Here is a 27,806-nt window from a genome sequence, read left to right as displayed (position 1 = left end):
CTTCACTGGGGGCGCAGCCCCCATCCTCTTTCACCCTCCCCCGGCCAACTTGCCAACACCCCTGTGATCTCCTTTCTCTCCCCCCAACACCTGACTAGGGACTAGGGCAGCAAGGAGCGGGCCCAGGAGCCAGGGCGAGGAGGAGGATCCAGGCAGCAGCAGTGGGGTTATTGGTCTGAATAATTCGCTCCTTCCCCTGCCTCCTCCACTGGGATCTCTCTCTCTCTCGTAGGATTGGCTCTCTCTGCAGAGAGTCACACACAGCGAGAGGAAAGATGTGGCTGAAGCTGTTTTTCTTGCTTCTCTATTTTCTGGTCCTGTTTGTCCTGGCCAGGTTTTTTGAAGCCATTGTCTGGTATGAAACTGGCTTCTTTGCCACCCAGTTGGTGGACCCGGTGGCCCTGAGCTTCAAGAAGCTGAAGACCATTTTGGAGTGCAGGGGGCTCGGGTACTCTGGGCTGCTGGAAAAGAAAGATGTCAGGGAGCTGGTGGAGAAGTCAGGTAAGAGATCATACGTAAGAAGATATTTCACCCATTAACGTTGAGAGGTTTGCTGGTTTTTTTGCCTAGGAATGGTTTTCTGTAGTTAATCTCTGAATGCTTGATTTAAAAAAAAAAATCTTAATACACATTAAGAGCTTATTGGGGAACAAAATCATCTCAGTAGTAATAATCTTACATTTCTAATAGCAGCTTTCATACTGAAGGATCCTTAAGTGCTTTCCAGATTATACATACAGCACCACTGAAGTGCAGCCACCTCTGGGGTGTAGGACAGCAGCCAGCTGGCACAGGGCATGCCTTACAACAGTATTGTGGGAGGAGGGAAATTTTGGCCAAAGACATCAAGGCAAATGCTACTCTTCTGAAAAGTATCAAGATATGCTTACTGTGAGGGGATAGAGCCTCAGTTTTTCAGGTCTTGTCAAAATGTTATATACAATACACATTTCTATTTCTCAATCTTGTGTCCACCATTATGGGTTAACAGCTCTCCAAGCAGAATTTAAATAAATAACCAGTTGTCGTGGTAGACCAAATAATAAAATATTAGTGTGATAAATGTAAGAGATCATTCAAAAAGCTGTAGAACTGTGAAATATATTAAATTTCTAACACAAGTTGTAAATGTGAATATCCTATTATACCATCTGTCAAGAAAATAGGCCTTCTATATTCAGTAGACTAGTTACAGAGCAAAAGTTTTGCTTGCAGGAAAGAGAATATTTCAGAGAAGTTAGTCTGAGTTGCTGAGGGGGGTTGAACCTGAATGTTAGATTATGTTTGCACAGTAGGAAGTATGCTGTCAGCTTTGCTTCTAAAAGTCAAACATTTTTTTTCTCCCATTCTGCATCCTCCTGGCTACTCTAGCCCTCAGCAATGTAACTATATAGGCCAAAATATTAACCCATTAAAAGGACACTGTCATGGGCCTAATTTTGGTAACACTAGTCTTGCTCTGGTGGAATTCCTCTAACTTACCATTTATATTACCATAGTGCTCGAAGACCCCAATTAGGACCAACATTCTGATGTGCTATGTGCTGCATAAACACACACAGAGATGTAACTAACTCCTGAGCCGAAGAGCCTGCTATCTAAAAAAACAAGTGACCTAGGGTGCTAGATTCACAAAGGGACTTAGGCATCTAACTGCCACTTTAGGTGCGTAAAATCCAGATACCACTGGTATTTACAAAATTTCCGCTCTGCTGTCACCTAACCCTGAATATAGAAGGCCTATTTTCTTGACAGATGGAGGTGTTCCCATATAAATTTTAGCCCATGGTTAAGGCCACATGGAAAAGTTCCCTAGGTGCCTATGTTTCTGCCTCCGGGCATGTACACTGGTGCTTCACTCTAGATGTCTGGGCGCCTGAGCCCCAGTGCAATTCATTAGCTGAGGGAAGATAAATGCTCCTTCGCCTAACTCAGCTGTGGGGCCTGATCCAGTTGCTCTGAGCATATCCAACTTCACTCAAAATGGCCCATGATGGTGGGAGGTGTTCCCATATAAATTTTAGCCCATGGTTAAGGCAGTGGTACCCAGCCTTATTACACAAGAGGGCCACACAAACCTCAGCACAACCTTGTGTGGGCCAAACAGATTCTACGTATTTTAATAAGATTTAAAGCCACCTGTATTGATTTATATTTTAAGTTCAGTTTGTTTCATATGTATGTAGACAGTTTTTTTTCTATGTACAGTATTGTCTATTTACACACTTGTGTGTGCTCTGTCTCTCGCTTGCCCAATGACTCTTTAATTACTTATCCAAAGTGGAACAGCAAGTGGCAGATCAGCCATCAGGCACCATTGCCATCAGGCAGTGGGGGGGAATCGAAGCACAGGGTCACAGGCACACCAGGCGAATACCCTAACCCAGTGGTTCCCAAACTGGGGTTCGTCGAACATTACAGGGGGTTCGCCAGATAAATTTCACTAATGGCGGCCAGAGGACCCCGGGCATTGGAGGCAGCAGGTGGGACCCGGTTGCAGGGCAGATAGTCCGAGCCCCATGGAGAGCGGGGCCGGGCAGTTTGGGCTGGCAGCCCAAGCCCTGCCCCCGTCAGCGAGGGAGCCGGCAGCCCGAACCCCAGCGCTCCAATCAACTTTTGGCTGAGTTTAAGAAACGAGTACCCCCTTCTGACAGAAAAAGCTGCTGCAGTTTTGTTACCATTTTCAACAACATACTTATGCAAGAAAGTGTTTTCCTATCATGCACATCTGAAAACCAAATACAGAAACAGACTTGATGCCGAACCAGACCTGAGACTTTATCTTTCTCCAGTGGTTCCGGACTTCCAAGAGCTATGCAGAGCAAAGCAAGCGCATCCAACACACTGAGGAAATTTAAACTTAAATCCCTGGAAATATTCATTTTTAGGAGGGGGTTCACGAGATTTCACAATTTAGTGGAAGGGGTTCGCGGGCTGTTAAAGTTTGGGAACCACTGCCCTAACCATTGGACTAAAAGTTATGAGGGAGCTCTTCCTCTCCCCAGCTCGAACTTTTTGTAAGAAATACCTTAGGCATTTAACTCAGGAGAGGGTTCACAGCAGAGAATCCCAAGCAGAGATAGGCACTTCTCTCCAGCCCCTGGACTTAGGCACGGAACTCCCTGAGAGGGGCATGGCTTAGGACAGATGCATCTCCAATTGGCTAGCTTAGTTGGCTTCTCATCTGGCTGCTGGCTTTTGTGAACTCCATTCCTAGGTGCCTATCTCTCTCTGTTATAAGAAGCCTGAGCACCTAACTCTGTCTTTGTGAATCACAGCAATTTCCTAGACACCGAGGCGTTAAGCATTGCAATGCTCAGCATCACAACGCCTAAGTCCCTTTGTGAATCTAGCCCAGTGATACTCAGGCCTAAGCTCATGAGCCGCAAGTGGCTCTTTAATGTGTCTCCTATGGCTCTTTGCCTCACATGATATTAAAACACTGTGTGATTTAATTATTAAACAATCAGGATGCTCTTACTATGTTGTTAACCCATTTTAGTTGATAAAATAATAATACTTTGTCCATCATTTTGCTGCAAGAATAATAATATATAATATTAAAGGAACAATGAATTCACGCTACTGTGGCTCTTTTGGATAATGTTGATAGCTAATTTGGCTTCTGAACCACTGAGTCTAGGGGTACGTCTTCACTACCCGCCGTATCGGCGGGTAGCAATCGATTTATCTGGGATCGATATATCGCGTCTCGTTAAGACGCGATATATCGATCCCCGAACGCGCTCACCGTCGACTCTGGAACTCCACCAGAGCGAGCGGCGGTAGCAGAGTCGGCGGGGGATCCGCGGCCATCGATCCCGCGCCGTGTGGACCCCAGGTAATTCGATCCAAGATACTTCGACTTCAGCTACGCTATTCGCGTAGGTGAAGTTGCATATCTTGGATCGATTTCCCCCCCCCCCCCCAGTGTAGACCAGCCCTAGGAGGAGAGAAGGATACCAACAAATATGTTAATCTTTATAATAATGTGCCAGCTTTCCCTATGTGCTCCTCAACCTAGCAATCTGACTGGTTTCTTACAGGTGTTGCTTCAGAGGTGGGTCTTGAGGAGAGGGTAGTGTACTGGTTTTATAGCTCTATACATAAGAGCGTCACATGTACAAAATGCAGTTGGGAATTAGGCATGGAAATGTTTGTGTGAGAAGCTGAGAAAGGATGAGGTTGGCATCTTTGAAGGTGGCAAGCAACATAACGATTGAGCAGACCAGTAAAGAAGTGCGGTGTTGTAGAAGGGCCTTGATGATGAGGATGTGAAATTAGAATGTGATGTGGTGAATGGGGTTGGGAGGCAGTGGAGGGATTCAGAGATAGGGCTGATGTGGACTGAGTAACAGGCAAGGAAGATAATTTCAACAGCTTTTTTTTAAATTGATTGTCAAGGGGATGTGGGTGTAGGAGAGGGGGAGGATGGAGAAGATGCAACAGTAATCAAGATGAGAGCTAGGACCTCAAAGAGTGTTTGGGCAGAAAGAAAAAGACTAGCATGGATTGATTCTTAATTTACACTAGTGAAAGTGAGAGGAGATTCGGGTCCCATTGACTTAAAAAAAAATTGTTGTTGTTAATTGCTGATACCATTAACACTGACACTTTAAAAATCTAACTTGCTTTTCACCATTTACCTTGTTTAGTTACTTCCCTGGTTTGAACAGTGACAACTGATTAGTCAGTGTTGCTTGTTGCTTTTGCTTTTTGGCTCACATACTTTCATGAAGTTGTAATGTTTGGATGCAAACACCGAAGGGGAATGTTTAACTCCAACCAAAATGTTGTCTGATTTTTTTTTTTTTTTTTTTATTTTACATAAACACTCCTTTTATTTAGTTTTTTAACATTTCCCCCCCCCTTTTTTGGCTTTAAATCATGAGATGTCTCTCAATGAAGTTCATAGCTTTCTAACTACCAAGAGGTTCTACTTTAATTCTAAATTTCATACGTTCTGTAAGAAACAACTTCTTTGTTTACAAAAAAATGTTTTCAAGAGATTGTTAATACCGAATAACATTATAGCAGTTACTGTATTAAACTATCTGGTTTGTAATGTCTCTAAAAGAAAGTATGGGAAAGGAAATGAGATAACAAAAGAGAGATTATCAAATAAGTTTATACATGTTGTTTTAAGGAAACAAATAATGTTGCTAGGCTTGAAGTTCTTAGGAAATGTTTACTACTTTGTAAATAGAATAAATCAGTTTTTAGAGTGGAATAATTTAACCTTAGGCTAGGTGTGTAAAAGCTACTTTGGATTATCCCACTGTAAGTAAAATTCTAATTATAGTGTTATTGATTAGACGGGTTTTTAGAATTCCAAATCGGCAGTTTTAACAATTTGTCTTTTGCGTGATCTCTTTGTTCACTATAGAACTAAATTTCACGTAAAATAAAGGAGAAGACATCTAAACTAAAATTGATGTCTTCCAATTTAGTACTGCAAATGTCAGACAACATCAACAGGGACTTATGAGGCTGAGAATACATGTGTTTGTTTTTCAGTATGTCCAATTACATATGTAGAGTATATCTGTGTAATGTTCATGTCTCATGGCTTATTGACAGCTAAAATTGGTGTGTGTTAACAGCATGAATACATATACAAATAAATTAAGAATAAAGTTTTAATTGTCCCTGGACTGAAGTGGTGCTGCACCCAGCTGTGTAAAATGTAATTAACAACATCTTCACTATCTGACGAAGAAATGGCTTTCGTATCAGAATATTTTTGATTAATGTGACCTTTATCAAATGTAGTGTAATTGTTTTTTCCCTTCTGTCCATTCTTCAGGAGACCTCATGGAGGGTGAACTCTATTCTGCTCTCAAGGAAGAAGAGGCCTCTGAATCAGTTTCCAGTACAAACTTCAGTGGTGAAATGCACTTCTATGAGCTTGTAGAAGACACAAAGGATGGTATCTGGCTGGTACAGGTATTGGAAATTTTTCTAGTTTTTTCGTAGCTAAAATATGCTTCAAAGGAGAAGTTATTTTTGGAGACTCGTTCATCTAATAGCAACACGTAGGGTCTGAGTGTGCTAAGAGACTGTATTTGACTCTATGGAACAAGGAAAAACCCCAGAAGGGTTCTCCAAGGTAATAAGCACTGGAGAACTAACCTGTGTGACAGCAGATAAGATAGGAAGTGACCGAATATCATAACTGTTTTTCATTAAACAGTTGGGAGAGGGATAGCTCAGTGGTTTGAGCATTGGCCTGCTAAACCCAGTGTTGTGAGTTCAATCCCTGAGGGGACCACTTAGGGATCTGGGGCAAAATCAGTACTTAGTCCTGCTAGTGAAGGCAGGGGGCTGGACTCGATGGCCTTTCGGGGTCCCTTCTAGTTCTATGAGATAGGTATAGGTATTAAATGTCTCTTAGTAAACAGTATACTATAATATAGAATCAGTAAATAGCACAGTAATACATATTTGTTAAGTGTACACACTACACTGGAATATAGCCAGGTACAGTAAGAATTTGCCATTGTACGTTATGTATATGCATTGTAACATTCCAGTAGGAAAATATAAGGATTTGGGGGGAAAATGTACTTGACCCCGAATGGCCAGGATAAAAAAATGTGTGTTGCCACCTTCCCAAAGGTCACCACCAACAATTTTAAAGGAATAAAATTGGTTGTGTACTGTCAATTGCATACTGAATTTGATTGCAACGTATTATTCATCAGCTTACTTAATACATTTTAAAAATGTAGTTGTTTATTACGATGACTGATCAAATAGTAGACTATATTAGAAATAATTATTTGAATATAACTGGTATTTTTGAATAATATTTGACGAGCTATAGAGTTGGTCACGGTTACTACAAAAATAAAAATCGTTGAATAAATTATTTGATCCAGTGCAACTTATTGAATAGCATGTTTGCTAAATAGTATTTGCCCAGTCCTACAGAATAAAAGCAAGAAAGCTGTAGTGTCTCCTTTCCATTCTTGGTTTCTCTCCATTTTTTTGTTCTAGTAAAAGCTTGTGGTATATGACTTTTTCTGAACTGTTTTCATTGTGTTTCCTCCTCTCTGTCTCTCTCTCTCTCTTTCCCCCCCCCCCCTCCACATTTCTTACTCTACATTGTGGCCTCTACTTTTTGTTCCCCTATATTTTCTGTGTCTCCTTTCTTTCTCAAATCTCTTTATCATACTTTTTTTCTCCTCTAACTTATCTGATCAATCTGTATTGCTCCTCTCCATCTAATTGGCCACTCTGAGCCATATATATATGTAGGGCTTGAAAATTTAACCAGACAGCTAATAGCCAGAGGACTAAACTTTCTAGGTACAGATCAGTAATAAAGATAGGGGCTCCAGTGTTCATGGGCAGTGCCCAGGGAAAATGCCAACCCTACCTTCAGGGGCGGCTCTGTTTTTTGCCGCCCCGAGCATGGCAGTCAGGCAGCCTTCGGCGACACACCTGCGGGCGGTCCGCAGTCACACGGATTCGGCGGTGTTTCTGCGGGTGATCTGCCGGTCCCGCGGCTTCGGCGTACCCGCCACCGAATTGCCGCCGAAACCGCGGGACCAGCAGACCTCCCGCAGGCATGCCGCCGAAGGCCACCCGACTGCCACCCTCACGGCGACCGGCAGGCCGCCCCCCGCGGCTTGCCGCCCCAGGTCTCCGCTTGCTGCGCTGGTGCCTGGAGCCGCCCCTGCCTACCTTCTTTTCCCCCACATTGCCAGCACTAATTGCTGGGGAACAGAAAGGAGCTGGGATTCCTATCAGGGTACTGTCCCTGGATCTCCAGTCAGCTTTGGCTGCTGTAATGAAGCAGGGGAAGAGTGACAGTCACAGCTCACCACGTGCCCAGCCAGTGTTTTGTAGGCTTTACAATTGAGGACGGTCTTAAAGTGGGTTTTGAAAGAGGATACAGTAGTGGGTCTACACGTTTTTTTGGTTTGGTTTTGTTGTTGTCCCCCCCCCCGGGAGTCTTTCCTATGCGTAAATAATGGCACAGAAAAAGTACGGAGATGTTAGATTTTTCCTGAAACTGGTGGGTGCAAAGGCTGGTCAAGTGAGGGCTCACTTAAGACAGGTTTATCTGTGAGTTGTATCTGAGTGTATTGTTTAGGGCCAGCAATATAAACATTTGAAGAAACCGATGAAAGTCAGTATGCAAAGAAATGTCAAGTATTTTGTGGCTATGTTCCTTGTTTTTCTGTAAACTCTTACACAAAGCATCCAAGATAATCTGCATCAATACAAGCAATCTCACCTTCCTCAATGACTGCATATGTCAAAGTGCCTGGTACTTCTCCGGGGAGCTTCCTTGGAGTCCCTGGAGCAGGAACCTTCTTTCTCTTGTATGAGCTCATCACCTCTTCCCTTTTATTCCTCTGCTTCTCACTTGCCAGCTGCTGATGTGGCATTTCCTCTTTGGTTGACAAGGAGGATAAGCAGCAACTCCAAGAGCTGAGGCCAGTGCAGTTTACCATATTGATAACCATGTTGATGTAGGATTGGTGTGTGGCACTCTCGCTTCCTCTTATCCCTCCTGCTACAGCCTCAGCTCTGCAGACAGGTTGTAGAATTTCCTCATGCCTGATGACATGAGAGTGATTCCAATATCATTGTTACATTATATGACTCTCAAATATACAGCAAGTCATCTAAAGATAAAATGCCTCTTTAAACAATATTGAGTATCATGTATGTGTTATAGTTGTCAGGGCTGTGGCCTAACTACTGCCATATACCATAAATGGACAGACCTGCAAAAACCTTCTGATCAGGTCTCCTGTCTCTGACCGTAGCCATTGTTGGAAGTGTCAGAGGAAGTTGTGAAACCCTCACAATATACCTGTACAACATTATACCATGAATGTGGAGAGGAAAAGGAAACTTCCAGGCTTCAGCTGCTGATTAGCTTATGGCATGAAAACATAAGGAGAGCTAGAATGAAATAAGGACTGTCAAAGAGGAGCAGCAAAGGATGTTCTAATTCATGTAAAATGTTGAAGTCTTTTCTGAATTTAAGCTGTTTGCCTGAATAATGTAATGTGGCAACAAGCTTTTTTGTGTTTTGGGAGGTTCTTGTTTTTGTGTTTTGCACACAAGGTCTTAACTTTTATATTTGCCTTTTAATTAATCAAGTTCTCTCTTGTTCTTGCATTTTAAAGAGAGCTGAGTAGAAGTACTCCACTCTTACAAAGAAGGCTGTTATTTATATATCACTTATGTCTTTTCCAATGGAAATAGTCTTTTATGTCTAGATTCACAAAGGTACTTAGGCACCTAAGTTCCAGTTTTAGAGTCCACTGCAATCCACAAGACTTCCAGGGAACTCATTCAAGCCTTAGGGTAAAAGTTCCCTAATCACCTAAGGTTTTGCCTCTGAACATGCATGCTTATGCCTCACTCTAGGCATTCAGACATCTATCTCCTGCTTAAGCCCCAGAGCAATTCACAAACAGGGAAGATGGGCATTTGTCTGCTTAACTTGCAGATGGAGCCAGATTAGGGTGACCATATTTCCCAAAGGGAAAAGAAAACACCAGGTGAGGCTAGCTTGAGGTGCCCCGCTCCACCCCAACCCCCACGTGGGGCTGGTGTTGCTGCACGCCCAAGCCCTGCCTTCTCCTCTGCGTCAGGATGAGGCTAGAGTTGCTGCTTGCTTGAGCCCTGCCTCCCACTCTGTGCGGGGCTGGCATCACCGCTCCCCCCCACACACACATTTCTCTGCACCCCACTTTTTTTACAAAACTGGGCGTTCGCTTTTGCCAAAAAGTCGGGACAGCTAGGACAGGGCTTAAAAAAGGGACTGTCGGGTCAAAACAGGACATATGGTCACCCTTGATTCAGTAGGTATGCTCAGAGGCTGCCTACTAGATCAAGTCCCATTCAGAATCTGAGGGGAGAGGAGGAGAAGGTGGTGCCCATCTTATAACTTTTAAACCAGTGGTTAGAGTACTCACCTGGGATGCGGGAGACTCCGGTTCAATTCACCTCTCTGCCAGAGGCAGGGAAAGAATTTGAACAGGTGGTCTCCCATCCTTCAGGAGAGTGCTCTAACCATTAAGCAATGGGATATTCTGATGTAGGGCTCCTAGTCTCCAGTAGAAGCTGTTCTACTGTATATAAATACTTTGAGTAATTGGAACAGGGGGACTGGTCCCTGGGTCTCCATCCTCCAAGGGGGCACCCTAACCATCTGGCTACAAAGTCATTCTCTCTCTCTCTCTCTCTGGCCCAGTGACTCTGAGTATTTATCCACAACGGAAGAGCTTTAACATAAGAGACTGGGGGAGGCCTTTTCAGAATATCTAGAACTCAGTGGTTAGTGCACTCTCCTCAGATGTCAGACCCCTGTTCAGTTCCCTTTTTTTCTTTTAAGTTGGTATTTATTTCAAACAGCTGCTGTTTCACCATAGATAGGTGAAATGATCCCCAAGTAGGCTCCATATTAGTTTGTAAAATGCTTTGGGTTCCTTTAGAGATTCAAGGTGGGTAAGATAATATCTTTTATTGGACCAACTTCTGTTGGTAAGAGAGAGAGGGTGACCAGACAGCAAGTGTGAAAAATTGGGATGGGGGTGGGGGGTAATAGGAGCCTATATAAGAGAGAGACCCAAAAATCGGGACCGTCCCTATAAAATCGGGACATCTGGTCACCCTAAAGAGAGACAAGCTTTTGAGTTCACACAGAGCTCTTCTTCAGGTCTGGGAAACGTACTCAGAGAGTCATAGCTAGGTACAAGAGAGATCAGATTGGTTAATTTATTTATTGGTTAATAATAAAAGGTATTACCTCATCTACTTTGTGTCTTTAATATCCTGGGACCGACACAGCTACAACAACATTGGGATTCTTCAGTCAAACAACTTTAGTCACCCTGTGTTCTTGATAAAGTACTACATTTTAAATCAGGATGGATAAAAATCAATGATTTTTTAAAAAAATATTTAAAAAATCAGATTTTTTTTTAATTTAAATCGGATTTTTTTGATAGGTTTTTTTCTTCTAAAGATAGATACATTATAGCTCAAAGATATCTCCTCATGGAATAGGGATTATAAATTCTAATTCTATACTATGAGACAATATATTCATGTAATGTTTAAGAAAAGTTTTGTAAATGAGTTCCAATAGTTCATGGATTAGGGATCCAATCTTATGGGGTTCCACAGGCTTCTGTATAGATTATTTAGGTTAATCTTTCTATCTACCCAATGGGACTCGGTGCTCAGTCTAGAAGATACCATCTGAGTAACCAGTAAGGTAATAAAGAAGCTGTTTTATGCTGGTTTGGTGAATCTAAGTATTGGAATATCCACCAGCTTTATGGAGATTATCTGCCCCATTCTTTGCAGTTCACCCTAATTGAGTGACCACAGCTGGCTCCCCAATAGGACCCGCGTCACACACTTGATTAACTTACTTTAATCAATGCTTAGTTGCTTAATTTTGCAGTTCTCAAACTGTGGATTTGTGTCTCCAGAGATAACATGCTTGTTAAGAGGAAAAATGTTTTAAAATAAATAAATTAAATAATATATAGAGGTGAGACATAACAGACCTCAACTCTATTGTCCCTCTGCAAATTTGTGTACACAGAGTCAATCCCTTACCTCTCTAAAAGTGCAAAGTTTAAAAAGTTCAATGAATAGAAGATTGTTGAGGGCGGAATAGATCTGGACAAGGAGGAGAAGTCTGGAGATAAATGTGAGAAAGGAGGGACATATGCTTGTTTTGTTAAAATATTATATGTTTGCTGTTGATGAAAAAATCCAGACTACTTAATGTTGTTGTTTTAGTTAAATAAAACAATTTAAATGTCTGTCTGGTGATGTTCCCCTCCTAATGCAGCATGGCAAGAAAATCATCCAAATATTAATTATTAACCTGTTGAATTGGAGATAGTTCACCTCCCAATGACTTCATAAATATCTGCTTCAATTACCTTTGGTAAATGAAATAACCAAACAATCATTCATTTTCTGATATAGCTGTAAAACTAAACTGAAAAGTTTTCAAAATAAATCACTGTTTAAAAATGTATAGTGTGTACCTTCTAAAAATGAAACCTACATCTATCTCTGAGTTGTGAAGAATATGTATTACAGTTATAACAACCAACAAGAATGCACTTTTATGTAGAAAACCATGATTAAATCAAGTCTTCCTGACTAGTGATTTAAATAATGATTTAAATTGATTTAAATCAAATCCACCCTGTTTTAAATTAGCATGCATTATACCTTATATTGTATGTGATATGATGAAAGCATTATTTGTCATTAAAATTGTCTAATCTTATTTTAATGTTTTTTGTATCAAAATATACCTAATCCCTCTCCTGCATCTCATCATAATCCCTCTTGTGCCTCAAATGCACAGAACATTTTTATCCTATGTCTCGTAACTACGGTGTGTGTGGGGGGGATCTTTTAGTAATCAAAAATGTTAAAATAACATACTGTACTGGAGACGATACCAAAGTTTTATAATTAAATGCGGTTCTTGTCTTCAGTTGTCAACTGCTTGACCCTTCATTCACATTCTTGTGATGTTTGCACATCTTCTTGGAAATTTAATGAGGGACTAGATATTATTATAATACCCTGCAAAAAACTCTGCATGAAATAGCATGAAGGATATCTGGCTTAAACCAATAGCAGAAATGAAATTTAGAATTTATGCTGCTACCCTGCTGTGCTCATGTTTGTGTATTTCTGGAGTAATGGAACAGGGAGTGATCTTTCTATGTTGCGTAGAGAAAGCAGCTGATCTGGACAGTAGGAGTGTTTAATTTCCTCAAATTCATTGGCTTATATCAAACCCTTCAACACTTGTATGGGATTTATAGTGGAATAATAATGAAGTTTTAAAAAAAAACCTTATAAGGGCAATTGGCAAAGCAAGTAGCAACTATACTGATTAGCTAATGATGGAGAAACCATTTGGCTGCACAATTGTCTGAGATGTTTTCATGTTGGGGGGAAAGGGAGAGCCACTTCCTACTGATGTTGTTCTAGGCATCTATACCTTACTCATCCAAATATCTGTTCTTAAAGGCCTTTTGGTCCCTTCGCCCCATAATTTTGAGTCACATCTTCATTGAGACTTCACTTGAAATCGTTTGGGACCTTTCACTCTAATCCAGTGTCAACAAAGCTATTGTATTGCAAGTTTTGTTGCGCAATTTCCTGTCAAAATCTACAGGATTTTACATTGTTGCCATATTGTATATTCCTATATTAATTCTATTTTTTTAATTTTAAGTAATATCTTAAAACAATATTATTGTATATTATAATATTAATATAATATAATAGACATGTATCTTTGTTTTTTAAAATGTTGTAATTAAAAAACCTAAGCATCAGAAGTCTGGAAATAATTAACGATCCAATACTAACTTTAATTCTGCTTTCATACTTTTCATTTATCCGTGGGATCACCGGTCTATCTTCAAGTACATAGATGGTACCCATTATCATAGTATCTGAGCATCTCAGATACATCTTTTAAAGTACTTATCCTTTCAATTCTGTAGATGAACTGAGGCTTAGAGAAACTAAATGACTTACCCAAGGTCACACAGGCACTTTGTGGCAGAGCATGGAATTGAATCCACATCTCCCAGGCTAGTGCCCTAACTACTGGACTATTATGCCTCTCCAAGTTGCCACACTACTCTACCTGACTAGTTGCTACATGACAGCAATTTGTCTTCTCTCTTCCATATACAGATAGCAGTGATCTGGACTGTGTAACCTCAACCAACCCTTCTCACCTGTATTTAGACTCAGACTATGCATATAATCTTTAACCAACAATCCTGTATATATTAACACAGTACTTTTGTTATCATACTGGGTCCTCTTGACACATTAAATCACTAATGGACTATTATGATGTAAATTTTATTACATTAATTCCCATTCAAACTGATATCCGTTTGCAGATTGTGAACACGTATAGCATGAAATGTGATGCATAGAGGATAAAATCCTACCCTGTCCGTGCACTGAACTAGTGATGTCAGCAGTTGTTCACTGTGCAGAGTGGCTGCAATATATGGCTCTTTGCCATCTTAGTATTTTACAAAGAAAACAAAAGACACAATTCCAAGATGTGCTAGCAAAACTTCATTTTGCAAAACCATGTTGTAAATTAGTTTTTTAACTAGATCCGTCGTGGTTTAGAACCACTAATAATGTGTTCATTCTCTAGTGCAAATAAATAACCAATTCCAACAGAGAAGCTTTTTTGTCATTTGAACATAATGCAACTTTGCAGTAATGGTGCAATCAGTGCAAACAGCCAAATTGCACTGACGCCTACTAGTGACTGTTGTATTTTCTTGGCGGTCATTACAAGTAATTGTATAGTGCAGTATGGAAGTGGGAGAGACAGTGAAGTAGTGTTTCACTGTTATGTAATGTTAAAATATATTTGTCCTCTGGACTTCCGACAGCCTTGTTTTTTCCCTGTACAATGGAAGAGTGTTTCTGGCTGTCTTAGGGTTTTTGGTTCTGGCCATCCAATCTTTAATTATGTTTCAATTGTCCTAATGTTTGCTCACAATGACTATGCAGCCGCCTGCACGAGCAACATAGGGTGGCTAATCATGATGGAGATAGCAACTTTTGCAGAGTGTGTGAAATTTCCGATTGTTAGGTCAGATGATCATTGGGACCACTTTTACTGTGTTTATTTTAATAAACACTTGACAAACGTGAGTTTTAAAATGAAGTCTGAAATCATTTAGAAAGTGACAACCAGTCAGCTTTTAGGGCATATTAAGCATTTCTAAAATAAGCAATGTGTGTAGATCCTGTAATGTCACACTGATTGATCACGAATCAATCATATAACTTAAAATTACCTGTCAGCAGCTTGCAGGCAGTTTTTTAACACTCTCTCTCTCTCTCTCTCTCTCTCGGTTTTGATAAGTCAGATGATGAGTGTTTAATAATTTATTTGTGGCACCTTTGATCAAAGAGGCTCTGAGCATTTTATAGACATTATTAACTAAGCCTTGGAACCTCTCTGTGAATTAAGTATTAACCTCCTGTTGCAAATGGGGAAGAAGCCTCATGTTGCAAATGAGGCATGGAGTAGTTACATACAGTCCTAGAGTGAGTGACTGGTAGAGTTGGAATTAAATTCCTAGGTGCCAGTCTGTGGATCTAATCACTAGACAGCATTGCCTCCTTTGGCAAATGGCTTACGGGAGTCTAATATGGTAATGGTTGTGTGTAGTCTAAAGCAGCTATGTATAATTCTACTTGCTCTGGATCAACTTCTTTTGGGTAGGTTTTAGTTTTTCATTGGGATAGAGAGAAGAGACTGGTGAGTAATGTATCACTAACATTTTCCTCACTGTGGTAAAGAGCAAGCATATTTTTGTACCTGGGCTGGTAAATTTTAATGAGTTTTGCAAGGCTGCTATTAAATGTTAGAAGCTTTGGTATGTAGCAAATAATTATATTAGTTGTCATGTCCCTGACATGTTTTTCTCTTGGCAAGAAACCATTATACTCCTACTACCAATGTTATAGCTTCACTTACCAAACACAGTCATTTAGCTAGGGATAGACAAAACTTCAGAATGAAATCTTTAGTATATTCTGGAGGAAATGAAATATTGAGGATGAACCAGTTTCTGTTTTCATTAAAAGTGAACTTAATTGTAGGAGAGCAGATGTCGTAAAATGTTGATTAAGTTTGTTTCTGGGACTAAAGCTTTTTCCCCCCTTTGGCAATAGGTGATAGCGAATGATAGAAGTCCTCTCGTGGGTAAAGTCCATTGGGAAAAAATGGTGAAGAAAGTATCAAGGTTTGGCATACGGACAGGCACTTTTAACTGCTCCAGTGACCCCAGGTATGTTCTTTAAAGGGTGATTTAAATTAGTAAGATGTCTTAAAGTACAGTTGGATTCTAACTGGAATGCCTTCTGTTGTAAAGGTAGCCACGACAAAAGGCTGCTACCTGCAGGTTTTTATCTCCACTAAAGTATGTTCAAAACTCTCCATTATGATTTTCATAAATTACCCATAAAATTGCTGCTACTAAAAGCAGCATCAGAGAAATATATATTTACAGCAGTGTGAAAAGATGACTAAATGAATCTGTTGGCTTTATAGCCATGACTGAAGTTAATGGGAATTGTGCTCACTTATGGCCTGGCTGAATTTGGCCCATGTTGGATGCATTTATTAGTTACAAGACTCTAAATCTTAGTCTGAAAAGAGGGCAAAATATATATGTTTTATGGCCACCGTGTTTTAACTGTGGGGTTGTCCAAATGGGCAGGGAAAGTCCACTGGAGCTCTACACGCTAGCTACTCCACACTAACTCCCTGTGTGGACACTCTCTTACTGTGCACCAATAGTGCCTTTGTGCACATTAGCTTAATGTACTTTGGAAGTGCATTAAGCTAAACTGCCCAAAGGCACCCTTAGTGCTCAGAAGAATGGCCATACTGGGTCAGACCAAAGGTCCATCTAGCCCAGTATCTTGTCTTCTGACAATGGTCAATGCCAGGTGCTTCAGAGGGAATGAACAGAACAGGTAATCATTAAATGATCCATCCCCTGTCACCCATTCCCAACTTCTGGCAAACAGAGGCTAGGGATACTTCAGAGCATGGTTTTGCATCCCTGCCCATTCTGGCTAATAGCCATTGATGGACTTATCCTCCATGAACTTACCTAGTTATTTTTTGAACCCTGGTATAGTCTTGGCCTTCACAACATCCTCTGGTAAAGAGTTCCACAGGTTGACTGTGCGTTGTGTGAAGAAATACTTCCTTTTGTTTGAATTAAACCTCCTGCCTATTAGTTCTTGTGTTATGAGAAGGAGTAAATAACACTTCCTGATTTACTTTCTCCACACCAATCATTATTTTATAGACCTCTATCATATCCCCCCCTTTAGTTGTATCTTTTCCAAGCTGAAAAGTCCCAGTTTTATTAATCTGTCCTCATATGGAAGCTATTCGATATCCCTAATCATTTTTGTTGCCCTTTTCTATACCTTTTTAAATTCTAATATGTTTTTTGAGATGGGGTGACTAGATCCGCACACAGTACTCAAGATGTGGGCATACCATGGATTTATATAGAGGCAATAGGATATTTTCTGTCTTATTATCTATCCCTTTCATAATGATTCCCAACATTGTTAGTTTTTTTGACTACCACTACACATTGGAAAAAGTGCTCAGTAAGAATGTCCACATGGGGAGTTAGTGTGGAGTAGCTAGTGCACTTTAGGCTCACATCCTAGCTTACTGTGCACGGACTTCCATGTGTAGACAAGCCCTTTGTTTGAACCTTGACAATAGTACCCTATTCTCAGAAGAATGTACATAGGATATTGTTCCCTCTGAGCCTGAGGAATGTGTGTATATACATGTGTAAATATGAACACACCCTTTTAACAACATATAGTATCCTGTTGGAAAGTAGACATAATGTAACCGAAGCTCTTAAATGTGCCAGAGACTCTCTGATTCTTGAACATCACTGTAAATGGAAGAATCTCCGAAGAATCTGCTTCAGCTGCTTCAACAGTAGCTGTTGCAAAACCAATAAAATCCTTATCACTTAGCAGGCATCAGTGGTCACTTCCTTCAGAGGACAGACAAACTTGCCATGAATTTCAGTAGTATGTACAGGAAGAGTAGTATATGTGTGTATGATTCTTGTATGGTCTTAATCCTAAAAGTTTACAGAAGTCCTAAACTGAATAGGATGAGAGAAATTTTAGATTATAAGTGTTTATGCAAGCTAATATTGTATGATTTTTTTTTAACTTTAAACATCTTAAAAATGAGAGGCAGCATTCAGAGATTCATAGAGTTTAAGGCCAGAAGAGACCATTAGAACATCTAGTTGTGTACGTAATTTCTGACTAGTCTTCACATTGTGATCAAATATTAGTTTTGTTTCTTTAAGTTAGATTTTATTTAAAAATAACATTGTATTTTAGACTTTTTTGTCTTGCTGAATAAATGCTCATGAATAATTTTCATCAGACAACAGTTGAAACTCCCACTAAGAGCACCAGCATCATCATCAATTAAGATTCTTTTTCTATTGGCATAATATCTTGTGGCCCTTTCAAAAAATTAATGTTAACTTCTTTTTGTGGTGGCAGCAATTAATTTTTTTATATGGGGAATTTAAAAATAATTAGTCAAAACTATGACTACAGATAGAAAGGGAATAGATTATTTGGATGGTGAGCCAGTCTTTCTGCTTTTATTCCTTTGCAGAACTTGTTTGTCAGGCTTGGAAAGAGAGGCAGATGGCTGTGTTTATAGTTATTGTTGGTTTTTTAAGATACCTGCTAACTAAACCGATTAGTCATAGGCTGATACAAAAGGTTTGTGGGGGAAGAGGTCACTAGTGAGTTCCAGGAACAACACCTGGCTGACCAGCCCAGCCCCACAGTTGCTGGGATTAGAAAAGGTTCTTGGAAATCTGCCAGGGAGTTGTCTGTGGACCCTCTTGGGAGCTTAGTCTTTATCAAACTTGGGCTAGTAGGTGTTTGTTTGAAGTCAGTCTCTCTTCCCTTCCTTCAGCCAGCTGGAAAGCAGAGAAGCTTTCTCTCCTAGAATTTAAGTCCAGAACCTCCTGGCAGAATGCCTCTGCTCCTTTTCCCTTAACAGTGCTTCTTTTTATGTCTTCCACCCCACTGAATAGCTTCAGTACCTGCCTCTGTGGCTCATAGCTTTGCCAAGAAGCCAGAGTGAAATTACATGATTCTTCTCTCTTCAAAGCAGCAGTGAAACAGACTAACTTCACTCTGCTACTGCTTGACAAAGCTATGAATAACAACAGAAGCACCTGGGAGGTTAGTTTGCAGAGTCAAGAAAGCAGGGCTGCATCTGTTTACATTGTAAAGGTTATCTCTACAACTGGAAGGCCTAGGAACTTAATCACTTCTAAAATTAACGCTTTCTACTTACCTCTTGAAAGTGAGCACATTTTTTTTTCAAGTTCTACTATAAGAACTTCGATATCAGTGATACATGACTTTATTACCTATAATAAACGCTTATTTAGCACTTTCCTCATCAACAATGCTTTTACGCATCCTCTCAAGACCCCACAGCACCCTTGTGAAGTATGTAGGAAAGTAGAGGAATTATAACAGCAGGTTCTGGGAGTGGGGAAAGGTTTCCAGGGGTGTTGAGCGCACACACCTCCCATTTATTTTGCTGTGTGCAGGTGCTCAGCACCTCTGATAATCATCAGACTTGCATTCAAAATTTAAGGACTGCTGTCCTAGAAATATAAAACTCCATAGTCTTATCCACTATTTTCTTTGCAGATACTGCAGGAGAAGAGGCTGGGTGAGATCCACACTAATTATGTCAGTCCCACAAACCAGTACCTCCAAGGGGAAAGTGATGCTTAAAGAATACAGTGGACGCAAAATTGAAGCTGAGCACATTTTCAAGTGGATAACAGCCCATGCAGCTTCTCGGATCAAAACTATCTACAACTCTGAACATTTAAAAGAAGAATGGAACAAAAGTGACCAGTATCGGGTGAAAATATACCTGTTTGCTAACCTTGACCAGCCTCCAGCTTTCTTCTCTGCACTAAGTGTAAAGTTTACTGGAAGAGTTGAGTTTATTTTTGTGAATGTAGAAAACTGGGACAACAAGAGTCATATGGCAGAGATTGGTATCTTTAAGACCCCATCCTACGTACTTAGAACTCCAGAGGGAATTTACAGGTATGGGAATAACACTGGTGAATTTATATCCCTACGAGCCATGGATTCCTTCTTGCGCTCAATACAACCTGAAGTTAATGATTTATTTGTTTTAAGCTTAGTATTGGTTAATCTGATGGCTTGGATGGACCTATTTATCACACAAGGTGCTACTATAAAGCGTTTTGTGGTTCTTATAAGCACTTTAGGGACGTATAATTCTCTCTTAATTATTTCTTGGCTACCTGTGTTGGGCTTTTTGCAGTTACCTTACTTAGATAGCTTTTATGAGTATAGTTTAAAACTCTTCAGGTATTCTAATACAACTACTCTGGCTTCGTGGGTGAGAGCTGACTGGATGTTCTACTCATCACACCCAGCCCTATTCCTCAGCACTTACCTGGGTCATGGCTTACTAGTAGATTACTTTGAGAAAAAAAGACGACGGAACAACAATGATGAAATAAATGCCAATAACTTGGAATGGCTGTCAAGTCTGTGGGACTGGTACACCAGCTACTTGTTCCACCCAATTGCTTCTTTTCAACACTTCCCCTATGAATCAGATTGGGACGAAGACCCAGATTTGTTCTTAGAGCGATTAGCTTTCCCTGATTTATGGCTTCACCCTCTGATACCAACTGATTATATAAAAAGTTTACCAATGTGGAGGTTTAAATGTCTTGGCATCCATTCTGAAGAGGAAATGTTGGAAGCCTCTCAAGAAAGTGAAAGTGACTCAGACAGTGAAAGCAAAGATGTCTTGAGTGGTGAAAAAGAAGTATCTGAGGATGAGCGAAGTACAGTTCACAGTCCCAGTGAAGGAGAGCCTCAGTGCAATGCTGAGATCTGTTCATGTGCCAATAAAAATGGTCATAACGAGCCATATGAAAGGAAAGCAAGGTTGTATGGATCATATAGCACTACAGAAGACATGGAACCAGATTGGTCAGCCTGGCCCTCTAATATGTTGCACTGTACAGAATGTGTTGTGTGTCTAGAGAATTTTGAAAATGGATGTCTGCTAATGGGTTTACCATGTGGTCATGTGTTTCATCAGAATTGCATCGTGATGTGGTTAGCTGGGGGGCGACATTGCTGCCCAGTTTGTAGATGGGCTTCTTATAAGAAAAAGCAGCCATATACACATCATCAGCCTTTGTCAAATGATACCCCATCTTAGCTGTGTACTAATGTCCTTTGTAAGCTTTCAGTATAGTACAGCTTGCCTTTTAAATGTTAGTCACTTAAAGATTTTGTGGTTTGACGTTTTAGTTTAAATGTTAGTGCAGTGAAGTAAAATATACATGATGGTAATGTTAATGACAGAATCATTTGGTTGCCTTGTATGTTGAAACTGAATGCATACTTACTATACAATTAATTATTTTTTCCTTTACAACATTTGGAAATTTAATGCAGTTTTTGTAAGCACAAAGATCAAGCCTACAACAAAAGTGTATTCCAGCAAAAGTTTACAAGTTAGGGTTTGGGTGAACATTTGAAATTCTAATCTGAGATAATTGCATAATTTGAGTTTCTTCTTTTAGAGTCTGCTCAGCACACCTTTGTTGAATAATGTATGTTATATGACCGTACCATTTAAAAATAAATCCGTAAAATAAATTATTTTAAAAGGAGAAGGCTGCAGATTTGTAATATTATTTTTGATAAATATCCTGTGCGTGTGGCTACAGATGTCACCAGTCTTACATAGCAGTGAAGACAAATAAAAACGTAATGCAAACTTTTGTCTCTGTATACAGAAAAAATGCAAAAATCAGTAAGTACAACTCCTTATCTCACTCAGAGCCATTTAAACTCATTACTATTTCAGACTTGGAGCAAGACGTATAGATCATCTTTCTGGTGGTGGAAGAATTTGTTTTATTGTGGTAGTTCCAAAAATGTGCTAGACACTTGCCAAACACTGGAAGACAATGTGTTCCTGGCTTGAAGAGTTCTCCTTTGTAAGCATTTCTGAGCCTGCTTCTTGCTGTTGTGTGCTGTTCTGCAGTTCATTCTGCAGACCACTTTGTAAAAGGTCTATGACAGAGGATCTCCCTCTCTCCCCTCATAACCCTCCATTGCTTGGTCCTTTGTGTCTCATTCTACAGCCAGCCATAAGGGCATGTGGAGCTTAGTATGAGATCCACTGTACTAGGTGGCATAGCATTGTCACATAATGACCAAAACAACTTTTATAATACTGTTTATTTAAATAACAAGTTTGAGATGTCAAAGTCCAACTGTTTCTTATTTCCTGTGTGTACAGTGCGGGCAGCAGTGGGGAGGATGGGTGCTTAATATAGTGGCAAAGTGTATGTGTTACAACCTTGATGCATAAAATGGATGAAGGTATTTTGTTTACACGTGTCAAAAATCATCTAGCTGAAAATCCAGCATGGAAACTTTCAGTGCAAAAGATAACTTTGGATAAGAAGGTAAATAAAAAGAATGCAACTATGCAGTATTTCTTTTTAACAGGGGCTCAGTCAACTTGATATTAATTTGAACATTTGTACTGCATAGTTCTGATTGAATGCTGTTGAACTTGCTTGAATACGACTAATTTTACCAGGTGTCCCGTATTCACCATAGGGAAATATGGTCACCCTATGTCAGTGGTTCTCAAACTTTTGTATTGGTGACACACAGCAAGCGTCTAAGTGCGACACCCCCCCCTTATAAATTAGAAACACTTTTTAAATATATATTTGACACTGTTATAAATGCTGGAAGTGAGGCGGGGTTTGGGGTGGAGGCTGACCGCTCACGACCCCCCCATGTAATAACCTTACAACCACCCCCAGTTTGAGAACCCCTTCCCTATGTTAAGTACCCATCGGGGCGAGCTCAACGCCCAGGGCCGTTGGCTGCAACATGACCTAGCCCTTCATATCAATTCAGGGAGCTCAGAGGGTTTGCCTGGCATGCCAGGTTTTGTTGCCCCACCTGGTAGGCAAGGTGTGCAGGTCCTGATGGACAGTACAGCTGCAATGTACTACAACAGGCAGGGCGGCGCCAGGTCTTCAGCCCTCTGTTGGGAAGCGCTCAGCCTCTGGGATTTTTATGTGCGGCACGCCATTCATTTGGTGGCCGCCCACCTGCCTGCTGCCACGAACGTCCTGGCGAATTGCCTCAGCAGGACCTTCTCGTCTCACCACAAATGGTTGCTCCATCTGGAGGTGGTCAGCCTAGTTTTCTGGAGGTAAGGGGGACTCCCCAGGTGGACCTGTTTGCATCCAGACAGAACAGGAAGTGCCAGGTGTTCTGTTCTCTGCTGGGCAGGGACAAGGGCTCCCTGTTGAACACATTCCTGATCCCGTGGTTGGGTGCGCTCATGTGCGCCTTCCCGCCAGGGCCTCTAATCCACAGAGTCCTGCTCAAGGTGAAGCAAGACAAAGCAACTGTCATCCTTGTAGCCCCAGCATGGCCTCATCAGCAGTGGTTCACCAGGTGCTGAGTCTTTCAGCAGCCACCCCATTGCAGCTGCCTCTTCAGCTGGCGCTGCTGTCCCGGAACCACGGGAACCTGCTGCATCCGAACCTGGCAGCGCTGCACCTGGCGGCCTGGTTTCTGCATGGCTGAGTAGGGAGGAATGGCAGGGTTCTGCTGGTGTCCTGCTGGGCAGCAGGAAGCCCTCCGCCTGGCTACCTACGTAGCAAAATGAAAGCAGTTCACGTGTTGGGCCTCAGATCGCCACATTCGGGTGGAAGAGGGCCCCCTGCAGGACGTCCTGGACTATTTGTTACACCTGAAGCTCCAGAGCCTGTTGCTGTCTTCAGTCAAGAGGCACCTGGTGGCCATTTTGACTTTCCATCCTCTGTTTCAGGGCAGGTCACTATTCGCCCATCTCGTGATGGCGCAGTTCCTGAAAGGTCTGGAACGTCTTTACCTGCGTGCCCAGGACCCAGACCCTTCTTGGGACCTGAACCTTGTGCTGTCCAGGCTCACGGGACCCCCGTTTGAGCCCCAGGCTTCCTGCTCCCTTCGTCTTCTCTCCTGAAAGGTCTCCTTTTTGGTCACTATAACTTTGGCCCATAGGGTGTCCAAGATCAGGGCGCTCACGTCGGAGCCCGCTTACATGATCTTCTATAAGGACAAGGTCCAGCTGTGTCCATACCCGGCTTTTCTGCCCAAGGACGTCTCTCAGTTCCATACTGGTCAGGACATATATCTTCCGGTCCTCTGCCCAAAGTCTCATGCTACAGAGGAGGAACGCAGGCCGCAAACCCTGGATGTCAGGCGGGCACTGGCCGTCTACATAGAGAGGATGAAGCCATTCCATAAGTCTATGCAACTGTTTGTTGCTGTCGCAGACCAGATGAAGGGTTGCCCAGTGTCTACCCAGAGAATCTAATCCTAGATCACGGCCTGCATCCGCTACTGCTATGAGCTGGCGAAGGTGCCACCGCCAGTGATTGTGACGGCCCACTTGACTAGAGCGCAAGGGTCATTGGCGGCCTTCCTCGCTCAGGTGCCGATCCAGGAAATTTGCCGTGCTGCAACTTGGTTGTCCATCCACACGTTTGCTTCACGCTATGCGCTGACCCAGCAGGCTCAGGCTGATGCTGGTTTCGGCAGAGCAGTACTCCAATCTGCAAGACTGTGAACTCCGAGCCCACCCCTGTGGATTCTGCTTGTGAGTCACCTACAATGGAATCGACATGAGCAAGCACTCGAAGAAGAAAAAACAGTTACCCACCTTTTTTGTAACTGTTGTTCTTTGAGATGTGTTGCTCATGTCCATTTCATTACCCGCCCTCCTGCCCCTCTGTCGGAGTTGTCAGCAAGAAGGAACTGAGAGGGCACAGGGCCGGTGGCACCTGTTATACCACGCCATGAGCGCGGCACTCCAGAGGGCACCACAGCTGGCCCTACAGGTACTGCTAAGGCAAAAGTCTCCGGCTGCGTCGTGGGTGCACATACACCTACAATGGAAAGGACGTGAGCAACACATCTCGAAGAACAACAGTTACAAAAAGGTGGGTAACCGTTTATCCATCCTCTGTTGTGTGGTCTCAGCTTCTGGCAGTTGGAGGTTTAGGGACACCCAGAGCATGGGGTTATGTCCTTGACCATGTTACCTAATACCCATTGTGGGGCCTATCCTCTATGAACTTATCTAATTCTTTTTTGAACCCAGTTATGCTTTGGCCTTCACAAAATCACATGACAACAAGTTCCGCAGGTTGACTGTGTTGTGTGATGAAGTACTTCCTTTTGTTTGTTTTAAATGTGCTGCCTGTTGATTTCTTTGGGTGACCTTTGGTTCTTGTGCTATGTGAAGGGATAAATAAATAACACTTACTTCACATCATTAATGGATTTTATAGCTCTCTATCATATCCCTCCTTAGTCATCTCTTTCCTAAGATGAACAGTTCTATACAACACTACTACAGTAATGGTCAGGCAGAGTGCACCTTTGGGCTAAGTGTACACTGTGGGTTACAGAAAGTTGTCATGTAATGTGAAAACTGAGGCCAATATTTGTTGGAGGAGGGGTACTGTCCTTGATTTGCAAGCAATAGTGAGTGGATGTTCATTTCAGCCAAAGATTGTTCTAATGCTCACTGTTGCTGTATAAATCTATTTCTATTTGAGAAATAAGCCAATAGTTTGGACAGTCAGAAGGAGGCATATAGAGGATACAGACACACTAGTTTTACTAGGATGACTTATGGTAATGAGAGAGAGTCTTGCTGCTGTAGGTCTCTAGATCATGAGCAGTAGGTAGTGACTCAAATCTTTGGCATCTGATGTCTATTTGGTTACCTATGTGAAATTAATGGCCTCAGTCTAGTTCATAGTGGACACGTGTCTATTTCAGAAACCACTGCATTTGGTATCCTTGTTGGCGTTTCAGCTGAGAAGCAATGGCAATGGGGTGCATTTATTATATTAAACTCTTGTTACAGTAGCACCGGAAGGCTGCAGTCAGGATTGAGTCTATTATGCTGCATGCTATACAAACACAGAGACACTCCCTATCCCAATGTTTACAATCTAAAAGACACAAGAACAGACGAAAGGCTGAGAGTATCAAACAAATAAGATTGGCACAATTTGGGTAGTTAAGTATTTTTTGTTCAGTTGGACTTCATTAATATTTGTAAAGTGTCTTGAAATCCTTGGGTGAAAAGGGTCTTAGAAGTGCAGTGTCCTATTCTCTATAGTCTGAAAGAGGCTGGTCTGAGAGTTCAACAAGTGAAAATGCAAAATGACCAACTTTGAGCTACTCAGTCAATAGGCTTAATGAGGTGCAAGAGACTTCCAGAGAGAATGTCCTTCTGCTCTTCTAGCTCGGATGCACTGGAATAAATAATACTCCTAACAATGAACAGAACTCTTCTCTAGAAATACCTGCTCATACTGGGTAAGATTTAGGAAGGAGACTGAGATGAACGATAAATATTTGTAAGTGTTAAATGGTCTTGTTCTGGGAATTAAATAATGAAGGTAAGTATAATGATATGTAGCTACTGTAATTAGAGTAGGATGGTTAATCCTTTTCTTTTACTTTGTTCCAAAAATCCTGTATTGCTTCACTGCACTGCTTAGTAATACTTAGCCCTTGTGTATTTCTTTACATGGTCAAACGCTTCTACAGTCATTAACTAATTCTCCCAACCACCACTCTCTACCATGCTGTGATCTTGGTAGGTATTCCCCAGTTTACAGATAAACTAAGGCGGAGAGGTGAAATGACCTGCCCAAGGCCACACAGAAAATCAGTGGCAGAGCAATGTGAGGCCTCTAAACTATGTGTTAATTTAAACCAGTATCTCTCAAACTTTCTAGACTACTGTACCCCCTTCAGGATTGTGTACCCCAAGTTTCACCTCACTTGAAAAACTACTTGCTTACAAAATCAGACATAAAAATACAAGTGTCACAGTACATTATTTCTGAAAAATTGCTTACTGTTACCTTCTCATTTTTTACCATATAATTATAAAATAAGTGGAATATAAATATTGTTTTTACATTTCAGTGTGTAGTATATAGAGCAGTATCAGAAGCTATTGTCTGCATGAAATTTTAGTTTGTAGTGACTTCACTAGTGCTTTTTATGTAGCCTGTTATAAAACTAGGCAAATATCTAGATGAGTTGATGTACCCCCTGGAAGAACTCTGTGTATCCCCGGGGTATGTGTGCCTCTGGTTGAGAACCACTAATTTAACCAACTCCCATTGGGTATCAGCCCCCTACTGAGGGGCAGTAGGATCAAGCATACACAGCAGAGGCCGTGGCAGCATGGCTTCCTGAGGATGCCCTGCCATCTTGAAGATTAGGAGGATTACTTCCCCTGCTCACTCTATGGGTACAAAATACTACTGTGCCAATTGCATGGTTTTAATGTAGTCCTTCCATGGGTTTTCCCACCAAGGCACACAATCTGGGTCTACACACAGGTTAACAGAGAAAATTATTTAAAATGTAAAGTGCGTGATTTTAATTCCATAGGAGGGATACCCTAAGCTCCCGTACAAGTCTGAATTAATTAAAATATTCCTAAGTAGCTCATCTGTAATACATGTGGCATATACAGAATACATGATGGTGTGGCCTGAAGGTTTTATAGCACTCAACTGGGATCAGTTGCATAACTGACTCATAGCATTTGCTTTGTGTGAGTAATGTACCCATGACAAACTCATGGTGTTAAAACCTTTGTACCACCCCTATCGTGTATTTCCGGTATGTGCATAGGTAATAAGTAAATGATCAAATGTACTAGTCCACTAGAGTCTTTGCTATCATCACTCTTGTTTTATGCAGAAGGTACTCAGTTAATGCTGTCGTGTAAAACCCTAAGGTAGGTAGGAAGACACAGATCGGCTCCTCAGAATACACTGCTTTAGCTATTGTAGTGGAGATAGAAAATGGGTCAAATGTGACCAAACCTCACTCTCTTGTACAAAGATTCCTTGAGGAAATGAAATGATAAAAAGCCTGCTCTAGGGGTTAGAGTGAGGGCCCAGGCCGCTAGGAAATCCTGGTTTCCATTCCCAACTCTGTCATTAACTTGTTTAATTTCAGGCAAGTCACTTTAACCCTTTGACAGGTTTCAGAGTAGCAGCCGTGTT

At 41.4% G+C, this 27,806-nt stretch overlaps 1 protein-coding gene across 4 annotated transcripts in view; it reads left to right on the top strand.

Moving 5' to 3' along the window:
- LOC112115572 (E3 ubiquitin-protein ligase RNF103) overlaps positions 1-27,806 on the top strand; it is a 57,454-nt gene that overhangs the window by 912 nt on the left and 28,736 nt on the right. For 2 of the 4 annotated variants that reach the window (XM_024217732.2, XM_024217733.2), the window contains exons 2-5: positions 233-501; positions 5,807-5,946; positions 15,745-15,860; positions 19,321-21,353. In XM_024217732.2, coding sequence (XP_024073500.1) covers positions 233-501; positions 5,807-5,946; positions 15,745-15,860; positions 19,321-20,893 — 2,098 coding nt within the window. In that variant the 3' untranslated portion in view covers positions 20,894-21,353. Of the gene's footprint in view, positions 1-6; positions 502-5,806; positions 5,947-15,744; positions 15,861-19,320; positions 21,354-27,806 lie in introns of those variants that run through there. The other 2 variants (XM_026648106.2, XM_026648107.1) reach the window with 2 other exon arrangements.

This window comes from Terrapene carolina, unplaced genomic scaffold (genome assembly GCF_002925995.2).
Source record: "Terrapene carolina triunguis isolate 2854851 unplaced genomic scaffold, T_m_triunguis-2.0 Scaffold66, whole genome shotgun sequence".
Classification (NCBI taxonomy): domain Eukaryota; kingdom Metazoa; phylum Chordata; order Testudines; family Emydidae; genus Terrapene; species Terrapene triunguis.
Note: the sequence above shows the minus strand (reverse complement) of the source record. Positions and strands in the feature narration are given on the sequence as shown.